Raw genomic sequence first — 24,137 nt, forward strand, 5'->3', positions numbered from 1 at the left:
ATGGGTGCTACTGGAAAAGAAACTACTAGAGCCGGGAGCTCCTCAGCCCAGGCAGAGGTCTGTGGGTCCTTCAGTGTCTGCCACCCTGCCGGAGTACAGCCTCACGTTTTTGGAGGGCAAGGTCTTCACCCACCCTGGTACCAGCCATGTGGTCCAAGCACTCAGGCCATTCTCTACACAACAGGAGACTGGGTGTGTTTGCACAGACTTTGCCCTTAGCAAAGAGCCACAATGTCCGCCTTTACCAGAGTTGCCTTGGTTGCTGTCCTGACCAGCAGGAGGCCGACTTCTGAAATGGTGGATCCCGATCGTCTTTTGCAGTCTACGGGTTATATCAGTGGAGGGGCCCATCCCCAGGTTCTCTGCCCCACCGTCCTGTTGAAGTCACTTCCCTTTGGGGGTTGTTAATTACTACTTCTGTCTCCTTGTTCCATCTACCAGGTTGTTGACAAATAGTTAATCCATGGATTCTCCCGTATGAATCCATTTTCTGCTTTGGTAGCAAAGTAGCAGAGACTGGGTAACTTATAAGCAATAGCACTTTGTTCAGCTCATGGTTCTGGAAGATGGGTGGTCCCAGAGCAAGGAGCTGATTGTGGGAGGGCCTTCATGCTGAGCCTAACATGGTGAAGGGCAAGTGAGCACCTGCAGCAGAGAGAAAGTGGGCCGTACTTGATTTTATAACAAACTTAACCCTGTAAAAACTCGCCCACTCCTGCAGTAACGGTGATCCAACCATGACAAAGTCCTGTGATCCAGCCACTCTGAAAGGTCCCCTCTTAATATGCTTACCCCAGCAATTAAATTTCAGTGCAGGTTTTGAAGGATCATGTAAACCATAGCATATGTGTTAGTCATTGTTTTGTTACTGTAATGAAATACCAGAGACAGGCTACTTTTAATCCACAAATGCAACATGAAGAAATTGTGGTGGGGTTTTGCTTTGCCCTTTTAAATATCAGAATCATTGTTTAAGGAAAAAATGCCCTTCGTGTCACTATGAAATCAGCATTTGTACTGTTTTATTCAGTTTCTGTTCTACAGTTTAGGGAGATGGTGCCACCATCAGCTTGGCTCTTGTAGAAACTCATGGTCGATGTCCTCCCAATCTCAGGATCCTGTGCAGGAGCAAGAGATGACAGACCAGAGAGGAAGACATTAATGCTATTAAAGGCCCACAGGACAGAGACCTGAGTGATACCCGACAGGGTTCCAGTGGTCCTCTGCCATTGGTCAGTGCCTAATTCCCCCAACACAATGTGTGACAAGGTACAGAGAATTGCCAGCCAGGGAAACCCAACTGACCCCTGGTGTCCAGGGATGGTATTGGGGTTTGGTCTTACATGCCTGGAGCACCAGCCTGCCTGACATCAGTTACCCAGCCTCCAGCCCTGCTGGAGGTCACAGGCATCTAGCCACACCAAGGTCCCCACCACATGTCCCACTAGTAGCGTAAACTGTTGGCATGAACTAAGGCTGAGATACAGAGACGGTTCCATGGGCAGAATGTCCCCGGTGCAGACAGGACGTCCAGGAGCTGCTAAAGTCCAGAATGCAAACACTCCAGAGCTGCTCAGGGGCTGTCTACCCCCAGGGGCTCACTTGGCCTGGACGCCCACACTACAGGCCAGCTGCCCAGCCAGCGCCATCACCTCTCCGACCAAACTTTATGGGTGACACCACAAAAGGTGGAGAAATCAGGGAGGGAAGAAGAGTTATGCCCAGATTGACACCCAACGTCGACGCTGCCAGTATCCTAGATGTCCTCAGGACAGGGGCCCCTGCTCCCAGCTCTGCAGGGGCCTCCTTGTGGCTTGAGGCGTTGAGTCTGCTGGCCATCTGCGGCCCCCAGGCCATTCGAGACTGCCCATGGCGGTGAAGGGATGGGTACAGGAATGTGTCCCCTCGGCTGTCAGGAGAGAGAGTGGGGACGGGGCCAGGCTGGATTTGCCCCTGGAAGGAGGCGGCTGGGGCTGTGGAGGCAGCTACTCATGGGTTTATCGGACCCTTTTTCATGCATGGTTCCAAGTCCTGGGGGTTCTGGAGGCTGGAGATCAGGCCAGAGCTGGTGTGCAGCTGCTGACCCAGCCGCCAGGCCTTCCACATTGCCTTTGTCCTGAGAGATGGCTGAAAAGCACAAGCAGGGATGGTTGGTGGGCTCCTGGCTGGGATAAACCTTCTCTCAGGATTTGATGTCCTGGAGCCTTGGGGACCAGCCACTGTGACTAGAGGCCGATGTGCAGCCAGGAGGGGGAGGGGCCTGCAGTCCTGCCAACCCAGGCAGGAGGCAGGAGGGAGGGAAGGCGCACTCAGGAAGGACAAGGTCTGCCTCCCTGGGCTTCTTCCCCATGTAGAGGGAGGTGACTCCATTACTTCATGCTCCAGGCTCACAGCCTGTAGCAGGATTATTTCTTCCCTGGTCCTTTGCATATGGATAAGTGGCAAACAAAGCCGGGGTGCTCTCCTTGGCCCCCCCTGGAGCCCCACTGCCGAGGCTCTGCCCACGTGAGCAAGGCCTCCCCCTGCCTCCCCCTGCCTCCCCCACCACTCGCTTGTGCCTAGGCCAGTCTCCCTCCCTGGCTCTCTCCAGCTGATCTGGACCTGCTGGCCGCCAGCCCTGCTCTCCCTGAGGCCTCCATGGGGCCAGTGAGGTGGCTTCGCCTCCCTCCTGTGAGTGAGCTGTCCCCAACCTTGACGTCCACACCAGATGCTGATGGGGTCTCTCCTGCTGAGCACAGTGTCCCCAGCCAGAGCCTGAGATGCCTGAACCATGAAGGCAGAGCAGGCTTCTCAGCAGCTGCCCCTGAGGGCGGAAGACAATGAGGAGCGTCCTTCAGAAGGAAGGGCATTTCCAATGGAGAATTCCGTCATGGTAATTTCAAATTACCTTTATGAATTCAAGGATTAAGTTCTCTTTTCTTTTTTTAAAATATTTTTTATTTTTGTTGGATATTTTATTTATTTGTATTTATTTATATGTGGTGATGAGAATCGAACCCAGTGTCTCACCCGTGCTAGGCAAGCACTCTGCCACTGAGCCCCAGCCCCAGCCCCAAGGATTAAGTTTTCAACACATGGATTTCAAGGAGGCATATTCAAACACAGTACTATCCAGGAGCATTTATGCTAGAAAAGTGGGGCTTGGGGGAAGCACCTTTTAACCTGTTCTAGTCCTGTCCCACTCTCCAGTTCAGCATGGCCTGGACAAAGAGCAGCTGCATCCTCAGTGAGGCCCAGCAGGTACCTGGGAGCCCAGGGGCTTAGTGCTGGCAAAGTCTCATCCTCAGAGAACTGTGTGTATTTCACCCGCCTGTTGGCTCCCAGGTAGACCTGGAGGCTCCCCTAGTGCCAACTGTCTCTTCCCCAGTTTAGTTTACTGGGAAAAACCAGAGTCACTGTTGAAAATCAAAGCTGCCTGAGGCTAACAGCTTGGGGCAAATTATACATGAAGCAAAAGTTTAAAAGAAGTCCGTATGTCAGGTGCCACAATCTGATCCATTCCTGGGGCTCTCAGAGGCCAGGCATGTGTGTGGAGCTATGTGCATGCACAGGAAGACTGGGAAGCCCTAAACTCATGCCTCTGGATGACCTTGAAGCCCTATGCAAACAGCAAGTGAAGACTGGGGTCATGCACACCATGACCCTGAGAACACACTGAGTTACCAAAAGACTCTACAATTGATTGGTTCCAGGAATTAAGTAAATCTCTGACCAGTCACTAGATGAACATTAACGTGAGTAAAGAATTTGTAGGCCATGCTTTGCAAGGACAGAGGTGTTACAAAATTAGTTCAGAAAAGTCACTAAGCAAAGTAGCAACTATAACAAGCAACAATAATAAACTCGGCACAAAGAAAATAACCTCATTTATACAAGTGCCATAGAACAGTATTTGAAATGTCCAATTTAAAAAAAAGTTATTTTAATGTAACAGAAGATGTTCGCTTGTGTTAGCACGGACTGGAAATAACAAAAGAGAGATTCTTAGGCAAAAATGCCTGATAACTATCTATAGAAACTGCCAAAACAAGAAGTTTTTGTCAGTTTAAGGCCAACAGATCGTCCTAACTTCCTACACAGGTAGACTTAATGAATGTTTGCTAGTGTAATTATCTAGCCCTAAATAACAACGAGATCTTTACTGAACACAGAGGTCATGTCAATAAAGATATTTTACAAGAATCAGATGACATTACCTAACATAACTAAATGTTGTGTCTCCATTCCTGATAACTCTAACAAGGTTAAAGATTTATGTTCCCTAAAAAGGGGCCTTATTAGGCTTTGTTAGGCCTTATTATGGGGACAATTTCCCAGGCTTCCACCTCCTGGTAAACAATTGTGAATTTCTATCATTTTCATGATATTCATGGACAGGTTCCAGATGCTACAACTGCTATTTTGTATTAATCTTATTTCAGTACTCATGTCTTTTTGTTTGGCTCATAGAAGGCCCAACCCCAGGTGAATTTACAACCTGTTCTTCCTGAACCAGATTATTACCATAAACTCCTTGACCCACTCAGTTTCTAAAAGGGGACTCCAAACTTCTTGCCCCACTGCACATCGCCCCCTCTCAGCTCAAAGCAGCAAGAACAGTCATCATCCTTTTTCCTTACAGCAGTAGGAGGTCCCTAACAAACATTAGAGGGGAAATTATGGTAAGTATAGATGTTCACCAATATGTCTAGCTCAGGAAGACGTACCTGGGGAACTAATCCCAAGATCACCCTGAGTGATCTCCAAGAGAGAGACACTTGCTTCTACAACCCAATTTATAAGTGAGACAACTCCCCTTTTACCAATAGTTGTGCTTCCTGGGTCCCACTTTAATCAACCACTGAGCCATACTTTCTTGTTCCTACCAAAGGAACTCAGTTTACCTGCATGTCTGAACTAACTCCTTGCCTAAATCTCCAAACTGTCATTAACTCTGAACTATGTATCACAACCCATCTTTTTCCTCAAACCTACTATTTTGATGGAATAGAAGAAAACACCTGGACTTATTAGAAGGCCAGGGCCCACTGATTTACCAACACAGAAGGGCTGCCCTCATTTTAGTTCCCCTCCTGTCTGGCTTGGGACTAGCTGGATCTACTGTTTTAGGAACTGCAGCTCTTATTCAGGCTCTGAAAATTTTAAATCCCTCAGCCACCAAATATATGTAGACTTAGGAGAACTAGAAAGGTAAATTTCCAAACTAGAAGCTTCACTAGATTCTCTGGCAGAAATGGTCTTACAAAATAGACAGGACCTAGATCTTCTCTTTTTAAAATAAGGAGGACTTTGTATGGCCCTAGGGGAAACTTGTTGTTTCTATACAAACCATTCTGGGATAATAAAAGACAGTTTGGCACTAGTGAGAAACAGGTTTTGTTTTTTTTTTTTTTAAAGGGAAAAAATACACGAGAAGTCTCAGGTAACTGGTTCCAAAACCTATTCTCATGGCCCCCTTGGTTGACTACCATCATCTCAGCCATAGCTTTGCCCTTAGTTCTTCTCCTGATTGCAATAACTGTAGGACTCTACCTCTTAAAAAACTCTCCAAAATCATATACACAAGAGTGTAGGTGAGGTCCGATTATGGTCTTGTGAGCCCAGGATGGTCCCTTAGAAAAAAGGGAAGAAACTAAGACCTAAGGATGTGCAAGATTGACATCAAGCCTACTAAAACCAGTGGGGAATGTGATAGTCAAGCCAAAGTGACTCCATTTTGTAAAACAACTGTGCCAAAAAGGTCATGACTGGGAAAGTTGTTCTTTTCCTTTTACTATAGAAACCCTTAAGAACACGGAACTACTTAATGGGGCACTGTTTCTAAAACTAGGGTAACGGGGCTGTGTTTCTGTAACTAGGGTAACGGGGCTGTGTTTCTGTAACTGGGGTGCCTGGGCTAATTATGATTGATTAAGCGTCCCACCACCTGACTGCCCTCTCCCACTTCTGTAACTTGGCTTGCTTGCATTGGCTGGACCCCCAAATGTCCTTTCTGTGGTTTTCAGGCTTATAAGGAGTGCCCTTGCAATTGTTCGGGGCTGATCAGGGGAATAGTTTTATGTTCTGGTCAGTTGCCACTAGTATGCTTCAGTAGAGGCTTGATTCAATTAAATGTGAGTGGTCTGGGAGTCAGTTTATGAAACCCCAGGACGATGCTTTAACTATAATACTACCACTGAGCTACAGCCCCAGCCCCGATATGCCATTCTTTTTATGGCTGAGTAATACTCCACTGTTTATCACATTTTCATTTGTCAAGAGCCATCCGTGGACTATATGTGGACCAAATCAGCATGGAAGCCCACTGAATAGAAAATCTGCTATTTGGGAACTCCCAGTGGCAATCCCACTGGTCAGATCGCCCAGGTAAGCGTGAGTCCTACTCAGCTCTGCCAGGTCCCTCACAGCGCCAGAGATGGGGTGACCTGCTGCAGCCACACAGCCCCTCTGAGATGGGTGTAGCCTGCCAAGATGCCAGTCAATTTGTTGACTGCAAGGCCTCATGAAGCAGGACTCCACCCCGAAACCTCATCCCTGCTTTTGATGTGCCCCTTCAGTAAAACCACCAGAACCATTTTCTAATTGTTCAGCTCCAAATCCTATGCAGGCTGGACCTAGCAAGTGCTCTGCATTTAAAACTATTTTTCTGACTTTGTCTTTTATTTCTTTAGTAATTATTCCAGACTCTATTTTCTCAGGTGGCATATACCCTCTTGGGCAGGAAAATGTACCCTGGCAAGTCACTGACAGCCTCACGGTAACTCATTGTCTACCCACCGACAGCCATCTAGGTTGATCCTGTACTGTGGACGTGCAGCAATAAACCCGAGCAGGCAGGAATCTCTGCAACATGCTAATGGGCCACACTGGAGGCCTACTGTTAGTTTTCTGAGGACCCACCACACTGTTCTCCGTAATGGCTCTACTGACTTAGGTTGCCACCAATAGTGTGAGAGACTTCCCCTTTCTCCACATCCTTGCCAGTATTTCTTTTGTGTTTTGGATACCAGACATTTCAACGGGTTGAGATCATATGTCACTTTGGTCTTGATTTCCTTCAAAGCTAGAGTTTTTGAGCATTTTTCCATAAATTAATGAACCATTTGGATTTTTTTAGGGCTATCATATCATTTTCCCATTTTTTAAAAATATTTATTTTTTAGTTGTATATGGACACAATACCTTAATTTTATTTATTTTTATGTGGTGCTGAGGCTCAAACCCAGTGCCTTGCGAGTGCTCTACCACCGAATGGTAGAGTGATCTACCACTGAGCCACACCTCAGCCATCATTCATCCATTTTTAATCAGATTTTTCATTCCTATTCTGGATTTCTGGATATCAATCCTTTGTTGGATGAGTAGGTTGTAAGGTTTTTCTTTCTTTCTCATTTTGTAGGTTGCGTCTTCCCTCTGTTGATGGCTTCCTTGGATGTGCAGAAGCTTCTCAGTTTGATACAATCCTGTTGTTATATTCTCACATTCTGCTCTCTAGGTGCCAATGCATGTCCCCCTGGGCCCAGAAAGCAAACAGGTGACAACCACAGCGGGATACAGGAGCCCTGGCCACCGCCTCCTGCTCTACCTACACCTCTGGCCAGCTGGGCCAGGTGCACGAGGCAGGCACGCAGGCCACTGCAGGCAAAGCATGGGGACAACCAGGTGGAGTGCCCAGGTGCCACTATCCACTGCAGATGGTGCAGCCAGACCAGGCTTGGTGCTGACACACTTGTGGCCAGGCCCCATCTTGCAAACCCCACACTGAGCACCGCAGGGCCTCCTCCCAATCTCGCACAGGCCCGCCAAATTTGAGGGCCCAAGGGGTATTAGAAAAATAAAGACTCACACACGTGGAGATTTTGAAGATAAAGCTGGGGTCAGGAGGAGAAGCAGATCTAGAGGTAAGCCAGCAAGCTTTATTTATGTATGTCTCCTTAGGTTAAAGACTATGCAAGCATGATTCTTTGTATGCCGGAAAGTTACAGAACTAGAGACATCTATGCAGCTGTCCCACAGTTGAGTGTGCAATGTCAGGAGCTTGGCGGAGTGCTCAAGGGGGCCCATTGTTTAAAGTTACTGTTAAGCAGACAGGCCGGGGAGCAGAGGTGCTGGTGATGCTGTGATTGTCTAGGAGGACAGTTACTCTGTCCCCAGGAGCTGTGTACCTGGGGTCAAGGCCAAAGCTGATAAGACTCCTCCGCAAAGCCTCCTCATGCAGGGCGTTGCCAGAGGAACTAGGCATCCTGTGCCCTTGCACGGGAACTTTCCCACTATCAGGCTCACCACAGTCATGAGGTCACCAGAGACCCCAATCTCAGCCACTTCTCTCCCATTCTCTGTCACCACTTTCCACATCTTTCCCTTTTTTATTTTTTAAATGAAGACCTGCGTCCACAGCTAGCAGGGCAGAGCCGAGTCTTGCCTGGCTATGAGGAAGATTCCGGAAAACGTCCACCTGAGCAGAGTGCTGAGGCACTTGTGGTCCCCCTGGAGGTCACTCGTAGGCCCAAAGGCCTCAGGGACGTGTAGCCTGCCCAAGTGACACTGATATCATAGCAAGTTGACCCCCTCATAGGCTGGGTTAGGAAATGTTTTCTACGCCTCAATTTTTCAGAAATTTTGAAAAGGGGCATCTCAGAACAAAGTGGCAGTGACAAGACTGGTTTATTGAACATCAGAATAAACAATAGAAGAGAGATGAAGGAAGTACACCACAGAGTGGCAGCAGAGAAACCCCATGAAAACGGAACCACTTGAAAACCGTCAACCAAATTGACCAACCACTGACCACAGGAGTAAGGAGGAAAGTGAAGACATCAGACCCGAAGGCGGGGACATTACTTATGGTTCCACAGAAATAGAGGATGGAAGGAATTACGGGACAGAGCCTCGTGCCTGCAGCTGCCCACACCATGTGAAATGGACAGTCCCAGAGACACAAGGGCTACCAAGACTAGAGCAGGAAGAACAAAAGCTGAGCAGGTCCTTAACTAGCAAGAAGATTGAGTCAGCTATTGAAAATCTACCAATGAAGAAAAGCTCAGGACTGTGCAGCTTCACTGGTAACCCTGCCCATTGTTTAGAGAACTGATGCAGAGCTGGGGCTGGGGCGTGCCTCGCACATGGGAAGCACTGAGTTCCATCCTCAGCACCACGTACAAATAAATAAATAAAGGGATTGTGCACACCTACAATTAAAGTAGTGGAAAAAAAACTTATATAAATCTGTGGGGAGCCATTCTGACACGTGATTGGGTGACTCCCGTTAAGGGCCTGAGGCACTCTGGCTGTGTCGGAGTTATCCCGACCCTTTCCTGATGAGAGAGCCCATCCGTGTGGGGGTGTGCATGACCACTGACCCTGGAGACCCAATCACTGACCCTGACCTTGGAGTACAGCCCCCCCTCAACCTTCATTGGATGGAATTCTCCCCTGAATCTCTTGTCCCCCCAAATAAAAGGCTACTCCCCGGCGTGTTCGCTCTCTCTCTCTCCTGCTAGCCCAGAGTAATCCTCGCTGCCCTGCTGGGTGGCTGGAGGCGGGGAAACAGGGAGGCGAGCCGTCTCGGACCTAGCAATGTAAAATAAGGTACTGTCTGTGTGTTTTATTTTGATCTCTTCTAACTAACTTAATGCCAGAACCTCATTAATGAAACCACTGCGCAGGCCGCGGGGTAGAATTGGCGCCCAACGTGGGGCATTCTGAATTAGTTAGATTGAGTGGGAGCGCGCGCTAAAAAGATTAAGGGAAAGAATAAAAGGAAGATAAGGAATAAAGAGATAAAGAGAAAGGAAGATAAGGAATAAAGAGAAAAATAAGGAAGAGGTGACATTTGGGTCACAAAAGTACCGAGAGATATTGAAGGAAAGAGACGTTAATTTACTTAAAATGGGAAATTCTACTTCTTCGGATAAGAAAATGTATCTAACTATTTTAGACAGTATAATTAATCAGAAAGGAAAACAGATAAAGAAAACTCAGTTATTACAATTCTTAAAGATTGTAGGTGAATATTGTCCTTGGTTTTGTGACCAAGAGTCTCCAAATTTACTTACTTGGGAGAAATTAGGAAGAAAGTTACAGAGAGTTTGTCTTTCTACTGAAATACCTGGAGGTATAGAGAATATACAGAAAACTTGGACAGCCCTAGAAGTCTGTCTCTTTGAATACATGGACCAGAGTCCGTGGCCGCCAGAAGACCTTCTGAAAGGTATTCAAAGAGCCATTAGGTCTATTCAAATGGAAATTCAGCCTGAAGCTAAGTTAATTTCCTTTCCTTTGAGCCGTTTTAAAACAAAAGCGCTAGGAGCTAAAACAAAGGTTAAAATTGTGCAAGCTAGCCCACAGACAGATTGTACAGAACAGCATGATAAAGAAGAAGCATCTCTAATCTTGGAGAGCCCTCCAGAAGTGGTAAACAATCTTCCTGGAGAGGAAAATACAGAGGAAACTCCTAGAGGGGCTCAGGTTTCTTCTCAGCCACGTGAGTTAGAAACCCAAATTCCAAATGGCGATAGTACAGAGTCTGATAGCAGCTCACAGTCTGAGGAAGAAGAATTAGACATAGAAACTCAGGACTTAGAGAGAAATTTTAATAGATTGCATTTAGCACCACCTGCCCAAGCTTTTAAAATTCGGCCGGTACCTGCTAAAAGGACCAAATTTAACAGGTGTGCTGAATTAAAGATGACTTTTCTTACCCCAGTTCAGCAAGGTATTAGGAAGGCTCAAGAAATGGGAGAGGATACTACTGGTTTTCACCTCTTTCCAGTTTTTGAGCAAACTAATGAACAAGATCAGAGAGTTAAAATTCATGCTGTAATCCCTTTTAAAACTATCAAGGAATTGAAAAATGCATGTAAAACGTATGGCCCAAATTCGCCTTTTGTTCAGAGTCTGATAGAAAATATTTGCTCACAACCCCTTCCTCCTAGTGATTGGATTTTTTTAGCCAGATCTTGTCTGAGCGGGGGAGATTACTTGCTCTGGAAAACTTACTGGACTGATTTTTGTAATGAACAGGCAGAAAGAAACAGGAGACAGGGCATAAAGACGCCAGTAACGATGTTTTTAGGGACTGAAAATTTCGCTGATTTAGAAAGAGAGTTAAATTATGATTTTGTAGTGTACAATCAAATAACTGATTGTGCAAAACGTGCCTGGAGGCAAATTGTCCCCAAGGACCAGTCCAATTTAGTTCTTACCAAAATCAGACAAGGTGCCAATGAGACTTATTCAGATTTCGTAGCCCGACTATATCAGGCTGCGAACAGGTCCATCAGGGACCCAAGAGCTAGCGAATTTATAGTTAGGCAATTGGCTTTTGAGAACGCAAATAAAATCTGTCAAGATGTTCTCCGACCCATTGCGGAGAATTCAGATGGCGCGGATCAACCCGCTTTCTCACCGCCGCCGCCGCCGGCATTTCCTCCTGGCGGGAGCCCGGGAATTCCAGGAACAGTCGCACAATGTGACGTCATCGCGCCGGCCATGGGGGCCGCCATCTTTAGATTTACCGGAGCAAAACAAACAGTTTCCATGCCGACCATGGGGGCCGCCATCTTTAATTTTACCGGAGCGGAACCACAGTTTCCGTACAAACCCCTAATGATTTTCAAGGCTTTTAAGAGAGATAATTCAGCCTATGGGATCATTGCAGCCAGGACTTCCCTCCCCCACAGCCATTCCTTTAGATTATAGCTTGATGGTAATAGATTTAAAAGACTGTTTTTTCTCTATAAGGTTACATCCTGAAGATTGTGAAAAATTTGCTTTTACTGTCCCAGCAGTTAATTTTAAGGAACCTGTTAAAAGATACTGCTGGAAAGTCCTTCCTCAGGGAATGCGTAATAGTCCTACACTATGCCAAAAATATGTTGACCAGGCAATAGATCCCATTAGAAATAGCTTCCCTGATGCATATATTATTCATTTTATGGATGATATACTATTGGCTCATATTAATCCAGAAGTACTTTCAGAAATTTTTACTCAGTTAGAGACCTCACTTACTGCAATGGGTTTATGTATAGCTCCTCAAAAAATTCAAAAGGTATCTCCTTTTCAATATCTAGGTCAGATAATTCAAGGGAGTACAATCTGTCCTCAAAATCTTCAGATAAGAGTTAAGGAGTTACGTACCCTTAATGATTTTCAAAAACTATTAGGAGATATTAACTGGCTAAGACCATCCTTAAAGTTAACTACTTCTGAGTTAAGTCCTTTATTTCAGATATTACAAGGAAATCCTTCTCCAACCTCTCCACGTCAACTAACTTTGGAGGCCAAGGCAGCCTTAAGGAAAGTGGAAATTACAATTAAAAATGCACAGCTTACTAGAATAGATCCTAAAGAAATAATGTATTTATTAATATTTCCAACTGAGCATACCCCAACAGGAGCCATATGGCAAAGATTAGGAGTTATAGAATGGATTTATTTATCCCATACCCCTCAAAAAACATTAATTCCTTTTCATGATTCTATAGCTCAATTAGTTATTAAAGGTAGAACTAGGATTTTACAATTAATTGGATCTGAGCCTGATATCATAATTATTCCATTTTCTGTTCAACAGACTAATTGGCTTTTTCAAACTTCTAGTTCATGGCAGATAGCTTTTGCAGATTTTCCTGGGCAGATAGATAGCCATTATCCTCGTGATAAGATTGTACAATTTGCATCATTAACATCACTTATTTTTCCAAAGATTGTACGTTCTCATCCAATAGAGGAAGCTTTATCAGTGTTCACGGATGGTTCCAACTCTGGTAAGGCAGGTTTCTTCGGCCATGTTCACACAGAGGTAATACAAACTTCTTATACTTCTGCCCAAAGGGCAGAGCTTCAAGCTCTGATTTGTGCCTTAGATTATTTTTCAAATGAGCCTATTAATATTTATTCTGACAGCTTATATGCAGTCGGAGTTACCAAAAATATTGAAACCTCAGTTATTGGCTTTACTTCATCACAGGAGTTATTTGAATTATTTCATAATTTACAAAAGACAGTGCTAATGAGGAAGTACCCATGTTTTATTGGACACATCCGAGCGCATACTGGCCTTCCTGGACCTTTAGCTACAGGTAATGATAAAATTGATAAATTAGTAGCTTTTTGTCAACAGATGTCTTCATATGACTGTGCCCTAGCTTCCCATTCCTTGCATCATCAAAATGCTTCTAGCTTACGTAAAAAATTCAGTATTACCAGAGAACAGGCTCGTCAGATTGTAAGCCAATGCCCTAAGTGTGTTATTCACACTCCATCTCTGCCATCAGGGGTAAATCCCCGTGGATTAAAACCAAATCAGATATGGCAAATGGATGTAACTCATATTCCTCAATTTGGTAAGCAATGTTATGTGCATGTCATAGTGGACACTTATTCTAGATTTATTTTTGCAACAGCACGTACTAAGGAAAATACTCAACATGTAATTTCTCATTGCTTAGCAGCCTTTTCCGTTTTAGGGTGTCCTATGCAGATTAAAACAGATAATGCTCCAGCTTATGTAAGCTCTGCTTTTCAACAATTTTGCCAAGAGTTTAAAATTAATCATAAAACAGAAATTCCTTATAACCCCCAAGGTCAAGCCATTGTAGAACGAGCTCATTTATCTATTAAGCTTCAATTACAAAAATTGAAAAGGGGGAATAAGATAATGACTCCCCAAAATAGCCTTAATCATGCCTTGTTTGTTTTAAATTTTTTAAACTGTGACGCAGAAGGTCACACAGCTGCTGAGAGGCAAATGTCTCCCTCGGTGACAGGCCCTTTAGGCAGAGTTCTGTGGAAAGATTTACAGACTGGTCAGTGGAAGGGCCCGGATCCGGTAATATCATGGGGCCGAGGGCATGCTTGTATTTTTCCAGAAGGTGCTTTTCGTCCTATCTGGGTGCCTGAACGTGCTATCAGACATGGAGGAGATAGAACCCAGACTCAAGCGACTGAGGATCGACCCGGAGGAGCCACAACCCAGAAGGAGGAGATATCGGAAAAAGATGAAGAAAGACCAGATTGAACCAGCCGAGAAGCTGATTTCGTGGAAAGATGTGAAGAAGCTGACAACCCAGGCTTCCCAAATACTTCGACGCCTAGGAAAGAACAGGACCCCAGTCTTGATGGTAGTGACAGTAATTGCCCTACTGGGCTGTCAGGTAAAAGGGAATCAAGTAGACACTTATTGGACTTATTTCCCAGATCCACCCCTGGTACACCCAGCTGTGTGGACTGGAGAATCTATTCCAGTATTTACTAATGACTCATTCATGATGGGAGGATTTACAGATACTCATATTACTCCCAATCATGTGACTAGATTTAATTATTCTGGCTACAGTGCCCAATTACCTTTATGTTGGTCACATGATAAACATGCTGGCTGTCTGAAAGTATCATTTGAAGAAAAGACAGCGATTGGTAAACCTAGACTGACAAATAATTCTATTTATGGGGACTTAAAACCTAATACTAGATCAGTAATTAAGATGGGACTTTCCCATAACAAGCCAGTCATTTCTGCAAAACCTCCACCGGTACCCCACTGTCCAAATAGTTCTACAATTGAAATTGGCACCTTTCCTAAATGGATGGATTGTGTAAATACCTTTCCTGTACAACATAAGGTGTCTAAAGCTAATGGGTATATTTTAGACTGGTCTCCAAAAATTGATAAGAGACAATTACGAAGAAATTCTGCTATGACACCTGCAGGATTTGTTAGTAATATTTTGACCTATAGTGAAGGAGGTATTCAAAGAGATATTTGGCGTTTAATTGCTGCCTCAGAGTATTTACATTTTTCAGACAAACCTTTACCAAAATTTGTTGGCAAGAACTGTAAAGAGGGATCTTGCTATGGCCTAAGAGCCTGTGTCCAATCTCCTTATGTTTTAATTATTGGAAATGTAAAAGTTAAATAGATAGATGACAGATATTTTGTTACTTGTAATAAGTGCAACCTAACTAATTGTATTTCTAGGTATAATGGAGGAAAAGGAGTGCTGATACTTCATCAGCCCTCTTTTGTTTTATTACCTGCTAATATTTCAGAGCCATGGTATGCTGATGCTGGTTTACAAGTCTTACAGCAGATTCATGCCCAGCTAACAAGACCTAAACGTGCTATTGGAGTCATAATTGTTGGTGTCTTAGCACTGGTCTCATTTATTGCCTCAACTGTCTCTGCATCTCTGACATTGTCTCAGAATATTCAGCATGCAAAATTTCTTAATAATTTAGCTCAAAATACTTCCAAGGCTCTGTGTAATCAAGTAAATATTGATGAAAGGATTGAGACTAAGTTAAACGCCTTAGAGGCGACTGTTATAAACATTGGTAATGAACTTTCAGCCTTAAAATTTAAGGAAAGGCTTAAATGCCATGCTAATTATAAGTATGTATGTGTTACAGCTGCCAAGTACAATGCTTCTCTCTGGGATTGGGAGAAGGTTAAAAACCATTTATTAGGTATTTGGCAAAATAGTAATAATAGATTGGATATTCTGGAACTTCATCACCATATCCAAGACATTCAAAATAATAGAGCTGATTTTTCAGATCCTTCTTCTTTGGCTAACCAAATATTGAAGGAGTTAAATGGATTCAACCCTGGAAATATTCTTAAACACTCCGCTTGGTACATTATTGGATTATTCTCTTTGCTGTTAATTCTCTTTTGTATTGTAACTATAGGATGGCGAGTCTTCCAATCAAGAATCCGGGGACTCCAGAGAGTGAACCGCCGCCTCATTGTTAAGAATAGAAAGGGGGAATATGTGGGGAGCCATTCTGACACGTGATTGGGTGACTCCCGTTAAGGGCCTGAGGCTTCTGGCTGTGTCGGAGTTATCCCGACCCTTTCCTGATGAGAGAGCCCATCCGTGTGGGGGTGTGCATGACCACTGACCCTGGAGACCCAATCACTGACCCTGACCTTGGAGTACAGCCCCCCCTCAACCTTCATTGGATGGAATTCTCCCCTGAATCTCTTGTCCCCCCAAATAAAAGGCTACTCCCCGGCGTGTTCGCTCTCTCTCTCTCCTGCTAGCCCAGAGTAATCCTCGCTGCCCTGCTGGGTGGCTGGAGGCGGGGAAACAGGGAGGCGAGCCGTCTCGGACCTAGCAATGTAAAATAAGGTACTGTCTGTGTGTTTTATTTTGATCTCTTCTAACTAACTTAATGCCAGAACCTCATTAATGAAACCACTGCGCAGGCCGCGTGGTAGATAAATCCTTTTCAAAATTTCTGAAAAATTGAGGAGTAGGAAACATTTCCTAACCCAGCCTATGGGGGGTCAACTTCTATGATACCAATGTCACTCAAAAATGCTACAAGGAAAGAAAACTGCAGATCACTATCCCTTAGGAATATTGATTCAGAGAGCTTCAATAAAATACTAGTGGGCAGAGGCTGTAGCTCAGTGGTAGAGCACCTGCCTAGCAAGCATCAGACACACTCAACACCTTAGCAAATTGATTTGTTCCTTTGTGCACTACTAGGGACATGCTAGGAAAGTGCTCTGTCACTGAATCACATTCCCAGCTGCCTAGCAAACTGATTTTAATTATGTACCACAAAAGTATATGCTACGACAAAGTGGGATTTATTCCTAGGATTTATTCCACGTGAAAATTCATCATGGTAAACACACATGAACATGCCGAAAGAAAAAAATCCACGTGATTATCTTAATGGGAAAAAATATCTGACAAGACGCCAAAAAGATTCATGATAAGAACATTCCTCAAGCCAGACACGGTGGTGCATACCTATAACCTCATTTACTCAAGAGGCTGAAAGAGTGCTGGGGATGTGGCTCAGTGGCTAAGTGCCCCTGGGTTCAATCCCTGGTACAAAAGGGAGATTTAAAAAAGGGGGGGGGGAGGAAAAGTGATTCAGCAAAGTAGCAGGATTTAAAAAAAGCAGGGGACGAGGGTTGGCTTCAGACACGTGGCTGAGGACCCAACAGAGCCAGGGGCATCTCAGAACAAAGTGGCAGTGACAAGACTGATTTATTGAACATCAGAGCCCCGTCTGGAGGCAGGGTTGGGGTCTACACCTCCTCTAGCGGGGCTCAGCACACAGTTGGTAGGGGGATGGGGTCACTATGGTACCAAACACGCCATAGTCACTGGGCCGGGCTTGTCCAGGGGGCACCGAGAAGCTAAAGCGCTGCAGGAGGCAGGTGAAGAAGAGGAAGAGCTCCATGCGGGCCAGGGGCTCCCCGAGGCACACACGGCGGCCTGTGGGGGGGGCACGGGCTCAGTCAGCCTGTCCCTGGCCTCCACCCCTCCAAGGAGCCCTGGGGAGGGACAGGGAGGACCCACAGGTACCTGCTGAGAAAGGCATGAAGGCCTCCCGCTTCACAAAGTGGCCCTGGGCATCCAGGAAGTGTCCAGGGTGAAAGTGGAGGGGCTTCTCCCAGACGGTCTCATCCTTCAGCACAGACGACAGGTTGGTGATGAGCATGGTCCCCTGGAGGAGATGCCTGCCATGAGCAGGGACTGGGAGGGGGATGTCAGGACCTGACCACTGAACCAGGCTGGGCAGACTCTAGTTGGTCCACACTGAACCCTTGGAAGTAACCCTCAGAGCCAAAGATTCTCAACATCCTTGTGGACATGATGGCAGGGCCAGGTGACAAGGGCCCTGTTGACACCCATACTAACCTCTGTCCCCGAGCACTGCAGTTGCTACAACAATCTGAGGCACGTTTTAATCTACTTCCCCCCAACAACCTGGGCTCTGTGGTTCTGCGCTGGCCTGGCGGCTTCTCTGCTTCCCAGACCCACTCAGGCTGGGCCAGGTGGTGCCAGGGGAACTGGGAATCAGGGGAACTAGATGCCAGTCCTCCTTCCCCTGGCAGTGTCCATGCTGGGCCACTAGCTTATTGGTCACTCGGAGCTTGGGAGGAGGGCACCAGGCCTACCTTGGGGATGAAGAAGCCCTGCAACTCAATGTCACGGGTTGTCAAGTGGGGCACACCTAGAGGGACAAGGTCTCCAAAACGCTGCACCTCGTGAATCACAGCCATGGTGAAGGGCATGCGGGCCTGGTCCCCCATCTCTGGCTGCCGCACCTGCCCTATCACTTCATCAATCTCCTGTTGGACGCGGCCTGGACAGAGAAGCAACCCCTCAGTATGTCAGCACCCAGGGGCCTGCACCCTGACCCTCTCCCATCTCAGGGCTGTGTCCAGCTTAGCAGGATATCAGGCTTATTGTGGACTGGGTCAGCTTATGCTTGGAGACACAGATGTCCCACTTAAAATGAGGGGACCTTTTGTCTCGAAGCTCTCCCTCCCCATCCCAGCTCACGCTGCACGTCCGGGTGCAGGATCATGAGCAGGAGGGCCCAGGCCAGCGTGGACGAGGTGGTCACCATCCCCGCGGTGAACAGGTCAAGCACCACGATGCGCAGGTTCTCATCATTGAAGCTGCTCTCAGGGTTCCCCTTGGCCTGTGCAGAGGCAGACACAGTGGGCTCAGGAGCCAAGGAAGAAAGTCACCAAATGACCTCCCAGTCTACACCCATCAGACCAGGTGCTGGGTGACGGGGCCCAATATTGCCCATTCTTGGTCCTCACAGGACCCTCAGCCCACCTCCCTTGGCCCATCTCAGGCAGCCCCACCTCACCTTCTCCACCTCCACCAGGAAGGCGTCAGTCAGGTCTCGCGGTGGCTGGGCTGGGTCCCAGGTCATCCTGTGCTCCTCCAACAGCTCATCCACCATGGCCATGAAGGCCTTCTGTGCAGGGAAGACCCTGCCAGGCAGCCCTGGGATGCGCAGGAGCACTGGGACCACATTCAGCACCTGTGACAGCCACAGAGGGGACCTGGGTCCCTCCTGTGCTCCTCTCTCTCCTGGAACACACTCAGGTCCCAGCCTCCTCCAGGGTGGACCCGGGCCTGCCTGTCCCACCCAGTGACCAGCTCCCTCCCCAGAGCCAGCCTCCAAGCTCTCTGCTGGCCTGGGCTGCCGGAAGGAGCAGCCCACCATGGGAATCTCGAGCTTGTGTGTTAGCTGGACAGCGGGCACGGGCTCATTTTCCTCTCCTGGAGCCCTCTGACCCTGGCCCACCTGTCCTGCTACTGTTTGAGATGTGCTCACCTCCAGGCCTTCCCTCTTACAGTGTCCTCTCCAGGATGCCCTCTCCCATCACCCCTGCATGCTAAGCCTGCTGGGAGTCTTGGTTGCACAGAATTGTCCCTGGATAGTCCCCTGAACTCCTCACCATGGGCACCAAGCCGAAATCCTCCTTCAATGTGTCCTCCAGAATGTCCAGCATCTTGGCCAAGCGCTGTTCATCATACTCGAAGCGGCGGGCATAGATGAGGGAGGAGATCACGTTGCACACTGCTCTCTTCAGCAGCGACATGGGGTTAAAGGGGCTTCCTGGGTGGGACCAGGCCAGTCATGGTGTGGCCCTGCCTCCCAGGCCTGCCCATCTCATCCCTGCTGTGTCCCTCAGCCCATCACTTACCAGCCTTGTTGGCAAAGGCTGTACAGAGGCAGCTGGCCTCCTTGGTCACCCACTGCTCCAGGGACTTCTTGCCCAGGCCAAAGTTGCGCATGGTGGACACGGAGAAGCGCCGCTGCTCGCGCCAGGCAGGCCCATAACTGGCCAAGATCACCCCTGAGAATGGCAAGGACAGCTTCTAAGCCTGAATCTGCCCAGACCCTTCTCCTCCCCTGATGTCATAGGATCCCTCTTCTACTCAGTTGGGACATATGCATCTCTGGCTTTTCTCTACCCAGGCCCGTGTGTCCACCCCTGAGTGGACACATGGGCCTGGGTAGAGTGAAGTCACTCATCCCTATTTCCAGGTATCAGCTGCCCACACCCATCCATCCCCCAGTTTTCCATTTCTTTGGCTGCTGAAATTTACCTTGAGACCGTGGTCCTAAGCCCAGGTGGTCATAGATGGACATCCACGGGCGGTCAGAGGTGTATTCGCTGTGGTTCACCAGCGCCTCCCGCACAGCGGCCAGCCCATTGAGCACAATGACAGGCTTCCAGGCCAGCTGCAGGCTGAACACGTCACCAAAACGGAACCGCATCTGTAGGCAAAAGGGACACGTATTTGTCCAGCTGAACTCCCTGCTGGGCTGCAGACCTTCACCTCAACACAAAAGACCCAGGGACTCTGCAGTGTGCCAACTCCGGGACGAGACCTGGTATTGACATGTGGGAACATGAGGCTGGGAGTCACACCCTGTAAAGTGGACTAACTCAGTTTGGATCCAACTTTCTGGACGCGGCAACAAGGACCTTGCCAATCAGGATATTGTCACTAGCGGCCCACTGTACAGAGCAGGAGACAGGGTCACAGAGGGGAGCAGTGAGGCGCAAGCCCCCAGCACAGAAAAGTTGAAGTGGTCTCTGTCGACCTGTGTCCACCTCCAGTTCCTGACTGATGTGCTGCTCAGGACCCTGGCCCCTCCCCCATCCCCAAGACCTTTCCCTCTGATGGAATCACAAGGGACTGGGGCCTACACAATATATACCTGCGCACCTGGATCCCAAACCCACTGCCAAGTCCAGTCCCACCTCCTGGCCTTTGTCCTCTCACACCTTTGCCCTTGGAAAGTTGAAAGTGTCCTCGGGCTCTGCCGTGCCATCTCCCAGGACACCTCTCAGCCTGCTTCCTTTCACTGCACAACTCCTGGTCCACCTTGGCTTCACCCACCACCCATCTCTCTTCGTCCTGGGTTCCCTCCACAGTGATCCACCAGACTCTCCCTGACCCTGGGTGTAGGAGGTTACTTGGATTAATCCCAGGGGCACTTAACCACTGAGTTACATTCTCAGCCCTTTCTATTGTTTATTTTGATGTAAGCTCTCACTGCATTGCTCAGTCTACCTGGAACTTGCAATCCTCCTGCCTCAGCTACCTGAGATGCTGGGATCACAGGTGTGCCCCACCAAACCTGGCTCCTTTACCTTTTGGAAGGAGCTGGGCATGTTCTGGAAGTCAATCTGCAGCAGGTTACCCAGCCCGGGCAGTGGCAGGGGGCCTGGCGGGTAGCGTGCAGCCCAGCGTTGGCGCCGGTGCATCAGGTCCACCAGGAGCAGGAAGACGGCCACGGCCACACTCACGGCCCACAGTGTGTCCCCGGTGAGCAGCCCCATGGCTGCCGTGCTGTCCACGAGCTCCTCTGGCACACCCGGCTCTCCTGGCCACTCTAGGTATCTGGGGCCAGGGAGGACAGTCTTGTTACACCCTGGGCACTTGACTGCCTGGGCCCTTCCCTTATAAAGGGGCTGAGGCTGCCCTTCGCCCTCTGCCTGGAGCCAACACACTCTGTTGACTGTGCAGGCAGAGAGTGCAGGGAGGGGCCGGGGCCGGGGCAGCCTCCCAGGCCCTTGGCCCTCCTGCCCTCTCCAGGTGACACCCAGGGGAGGGCATGGAGACAGGGAATTGCCCCCGTCCCTGCACCTTACCCTCTGAAGGAGGCCCAGGCTCATCATAGCACCAAGGTGTGCCTTGAGCTGCCCTCCACTCCTCACAGGGCCCCCTCCCTGATGTGGCCACGCCTGCCCCTGAGCAGTGCCCCTCCTTCCTTGCCTCCCCTCCCTCTCCTCAGTGCCTTCCACTCACCTTTGCCATGCACACCAGCGTGGGTCCTCCATGAGGTCATGAATTAATTAGTGAATAACAAAGAAAAGGAGTCAGGAACGTATTTCCCAAGTAGAGCCCCTGACAGATCTAGTCCACATGAGAACGAGAGAAGGGAAGATGGCTCTGGTGGTTTATTTAAGGGGACACAGCAAAGGTGGGGATCAGGTTTCAGGGGCTGTGGGATGACTGGCAGTGGGCAGATTGATTGGCATCCTGGAAGGTCACACCCATCTCAGGTGCTGTGTGCAACATGGCAGAACAGTATAGAAATTCACAATATCCCTGGGCAGTTGACCAACGTCCACTGGTCAACATCAGATGTTTCTCACTAGGCTTTGATGTACGGTGCGCCACAGGCAACCCATGGAAGCCTCCTGACTGGCACAGCCCAGCACCAACAGCCTGGTTCTCAGTGATGCGACATTGCCTGGAACAGACTCTCCAGCCTGGAGACTGCTCCCAGGGAGCCTCAGGCCCCATTCCTGGGCTCTGGCCTGACACTGGAAGCTCTCATCTGGGTGTCAGCAGGCCACAGGAGGGTGGTGCACTGCCACAGTCTGGCTGGGCACAATCCATCTGTAAACATCTAGAGAATTTTGAAGTCTGGCTGGGCACAATCCATCTGTAAACGTCTAGAGAATTTTGAAGTCTGGCTGGGCACAATCCATCTGTAAACGTCTAGAGAATTTTGAAGCAACAAAAAGGGACTCCCCACAAAGGAAGGAGCATCAATTACATTAGTATGTGATTTTGACTCACAACCTTAGAGGCCAGAACAGCAAGGACTCTCTCTCAGGAAGAGGCTGGAGGGAGCTATTCAGGCTTGGGAAGGGGCTTCTGACTCTACCCACTGGTGTGTCAGGAGACTAGTGAGTGCACTGTTGAGAGCCACAGCCGAAGGGGCCCCAGCAAACTTCCAGCTGCCAGCAAACTTCCAGCTGCCAGCTGATGATTGGCTCACAGCGGCCCCAGCAAACTTCTAGCTGCCAACTGTTTGGCTCCTCTGCAGTGATGCTCATTGGGCTGTTTCCCCGCCCTTTCAGACCATGGAGCTGCTCATTGGGGGACTTTTTTTTGGCTCTGCCACATGACCCAGCCAATCAGCCTCAAGAGCAGGAGGAGTGGGGGAGGTTGAGAGGCTTGTGGGAAGCCGGTGGTGGCAGTTGGGCTCTGAAGGTTTTTCCTGAGGAGCTGTGTGGTTTGGTGTGTGTGGTTCTAAAAATAAAGTTCCTTTCTTGACCTATTTGTATTGGTGCTGCTATACCTTGTTCTTGTTTTTCTAATCTTTTTCCTTTCCTAAAACCTTGTCTAGTCATAATAGTGGGTGCATTTTGGTTGATGTTATTCCTTAATGTCAAACCTAATTGATCTAGGACATCTCGTCCCCATAAATTTACGGGAAGATGATCCAATACATATGGCTGTATGTTCCTTCACATCCTTCAGAATCCTTCCAATCTAATACCATTGCACTTCTATGGGGATTAGTCGCCTCTCCTAGGCCTCAAAGCGTTTGAGTGGCTTGTTGTAATGGCCAATGTTTTGGCCATTCTTGATGAGAGATGATGCTAAGGTCTGTACCTGTATCCAGTAGCCCATTAAATTCATGTCCTTGAATATTTAGTTTTAGCATGGGGCGAGAATCTAAATTTAAAGAAAGCATAGCCCAATCTACACCTGTGGAGCCTAATCTCTTGGAACCTCTTTCTACGGTACGACTGGAAAATTTATCATGTAGGCTGGATATTATTAGTAACTGTGCTATTCTATCTCCTGGTGAAATTGCTGATATACCCTTTGGAGAACTGGCTATAATTTTTATTTCACCTTCATAATCGGGATCAATTACCCCAGGACTTATCGTAAGTCCTTTTAGAGTAGAAGAGCTTTGTCCCAATAATAAGCCTACTGTTCCTTTGGGAAGAGGTCCTTTTACCCCTGTGGGAATGATTTGAATTCCCATCTCTGGAGTTAGTACTGATCTGGTGGAGGCGCAGATGTCCAACCCTGCGCTCCCTCTGGTTTGTCTGATGAGGGATCTAATGGACAATGTGTCCTGGGCATACCCTGATGGGGTTGCTGGGTTCCTCCAGTGCTCCATATATTTGTGGTCTTGGGTCCCAGAACATTGGGTCCCCCTGTCCATTTTTTGGCAATGGAGCCCGATGCCTTTCTCCACGATATCGTGGATAAACACCTGGTCCTTGTTCATTTTTTGATAATGGAGTACCCTCTATGGTGGTTTGAGAACGGCATTCATTAGCCCAATGTCTCCCTCTATGGCATTGTGGGCAAATACCCAGTATTCTACTCCTTTGATACCTAGTTTTGTTAAACCCTCCTCCTACGGGGCAATTCCTTTTAAAATGTCCTGTTTGTTCACAATTGTAGCATGTTCTTGGCCTGGCATCTAAAGCCTGTTTTACTGCAGCTTCCATGACTTGCCCTTGTTCATTAATGTCTCTGGCATCTAAAGCCTATTTTACTGCAGCTGCCATGACTTGCTCTTGT

The 24,137-nt window shown here is 47.8% G+C and overlaps 2 protein-coding genes across 2 annotated transcripts in view; one reads left to right on the plus strand and one right to left on the minus strand.

Annotated features, from left to right (window-relative positions):
- The window catches only part of SMDT1 (single-pass membrane protein with aspartate rich tail 1), a 155,480-nt gene that overhangs the window by 81,448 nt on the left and 49,895 nt on the right, over window positions 1-24,137 (plus strand). The gene's annotated exons all lie outside the window — the stretch shown is intronic.
- Window positions 17,068-21,637, minus strand: LOC308658562 (cytochrome P450 2D17-like; the record flags this gene model as incomplete). The annotated part of the gene is made up of 10 exons (XM_081311323.1): window positions 17,068-17,246; window positions 17,337-17,478; window positions 17,933-18,120; window positions 18,321-18,462; window positions 18,640-18,816; window positions 19,238-19,398; window positions 19,487-19,639; window positions 19,893-20,064; window positions 20,948-21,197; window positions 21,606-21,637. The coding sequence occupies 10 exons, from the start codon at window positions 21,635-21,637 to the stop codon at window positions 17,068-17,070; spliced, it is 1,596 nt and encodes a 531-aa protein (XP_081167449.1).

Source organism: Spermophilus citellus (assembly GCF_964194105.1).
Source record: "Spermophilus citellus genome assembly, chromosome: 10".
NCBI lineage: Eukaryota > Metazoa > Chordata > Mammalia > Rodentia > Sciuridae > Spermophilus > Spermophilus citellus.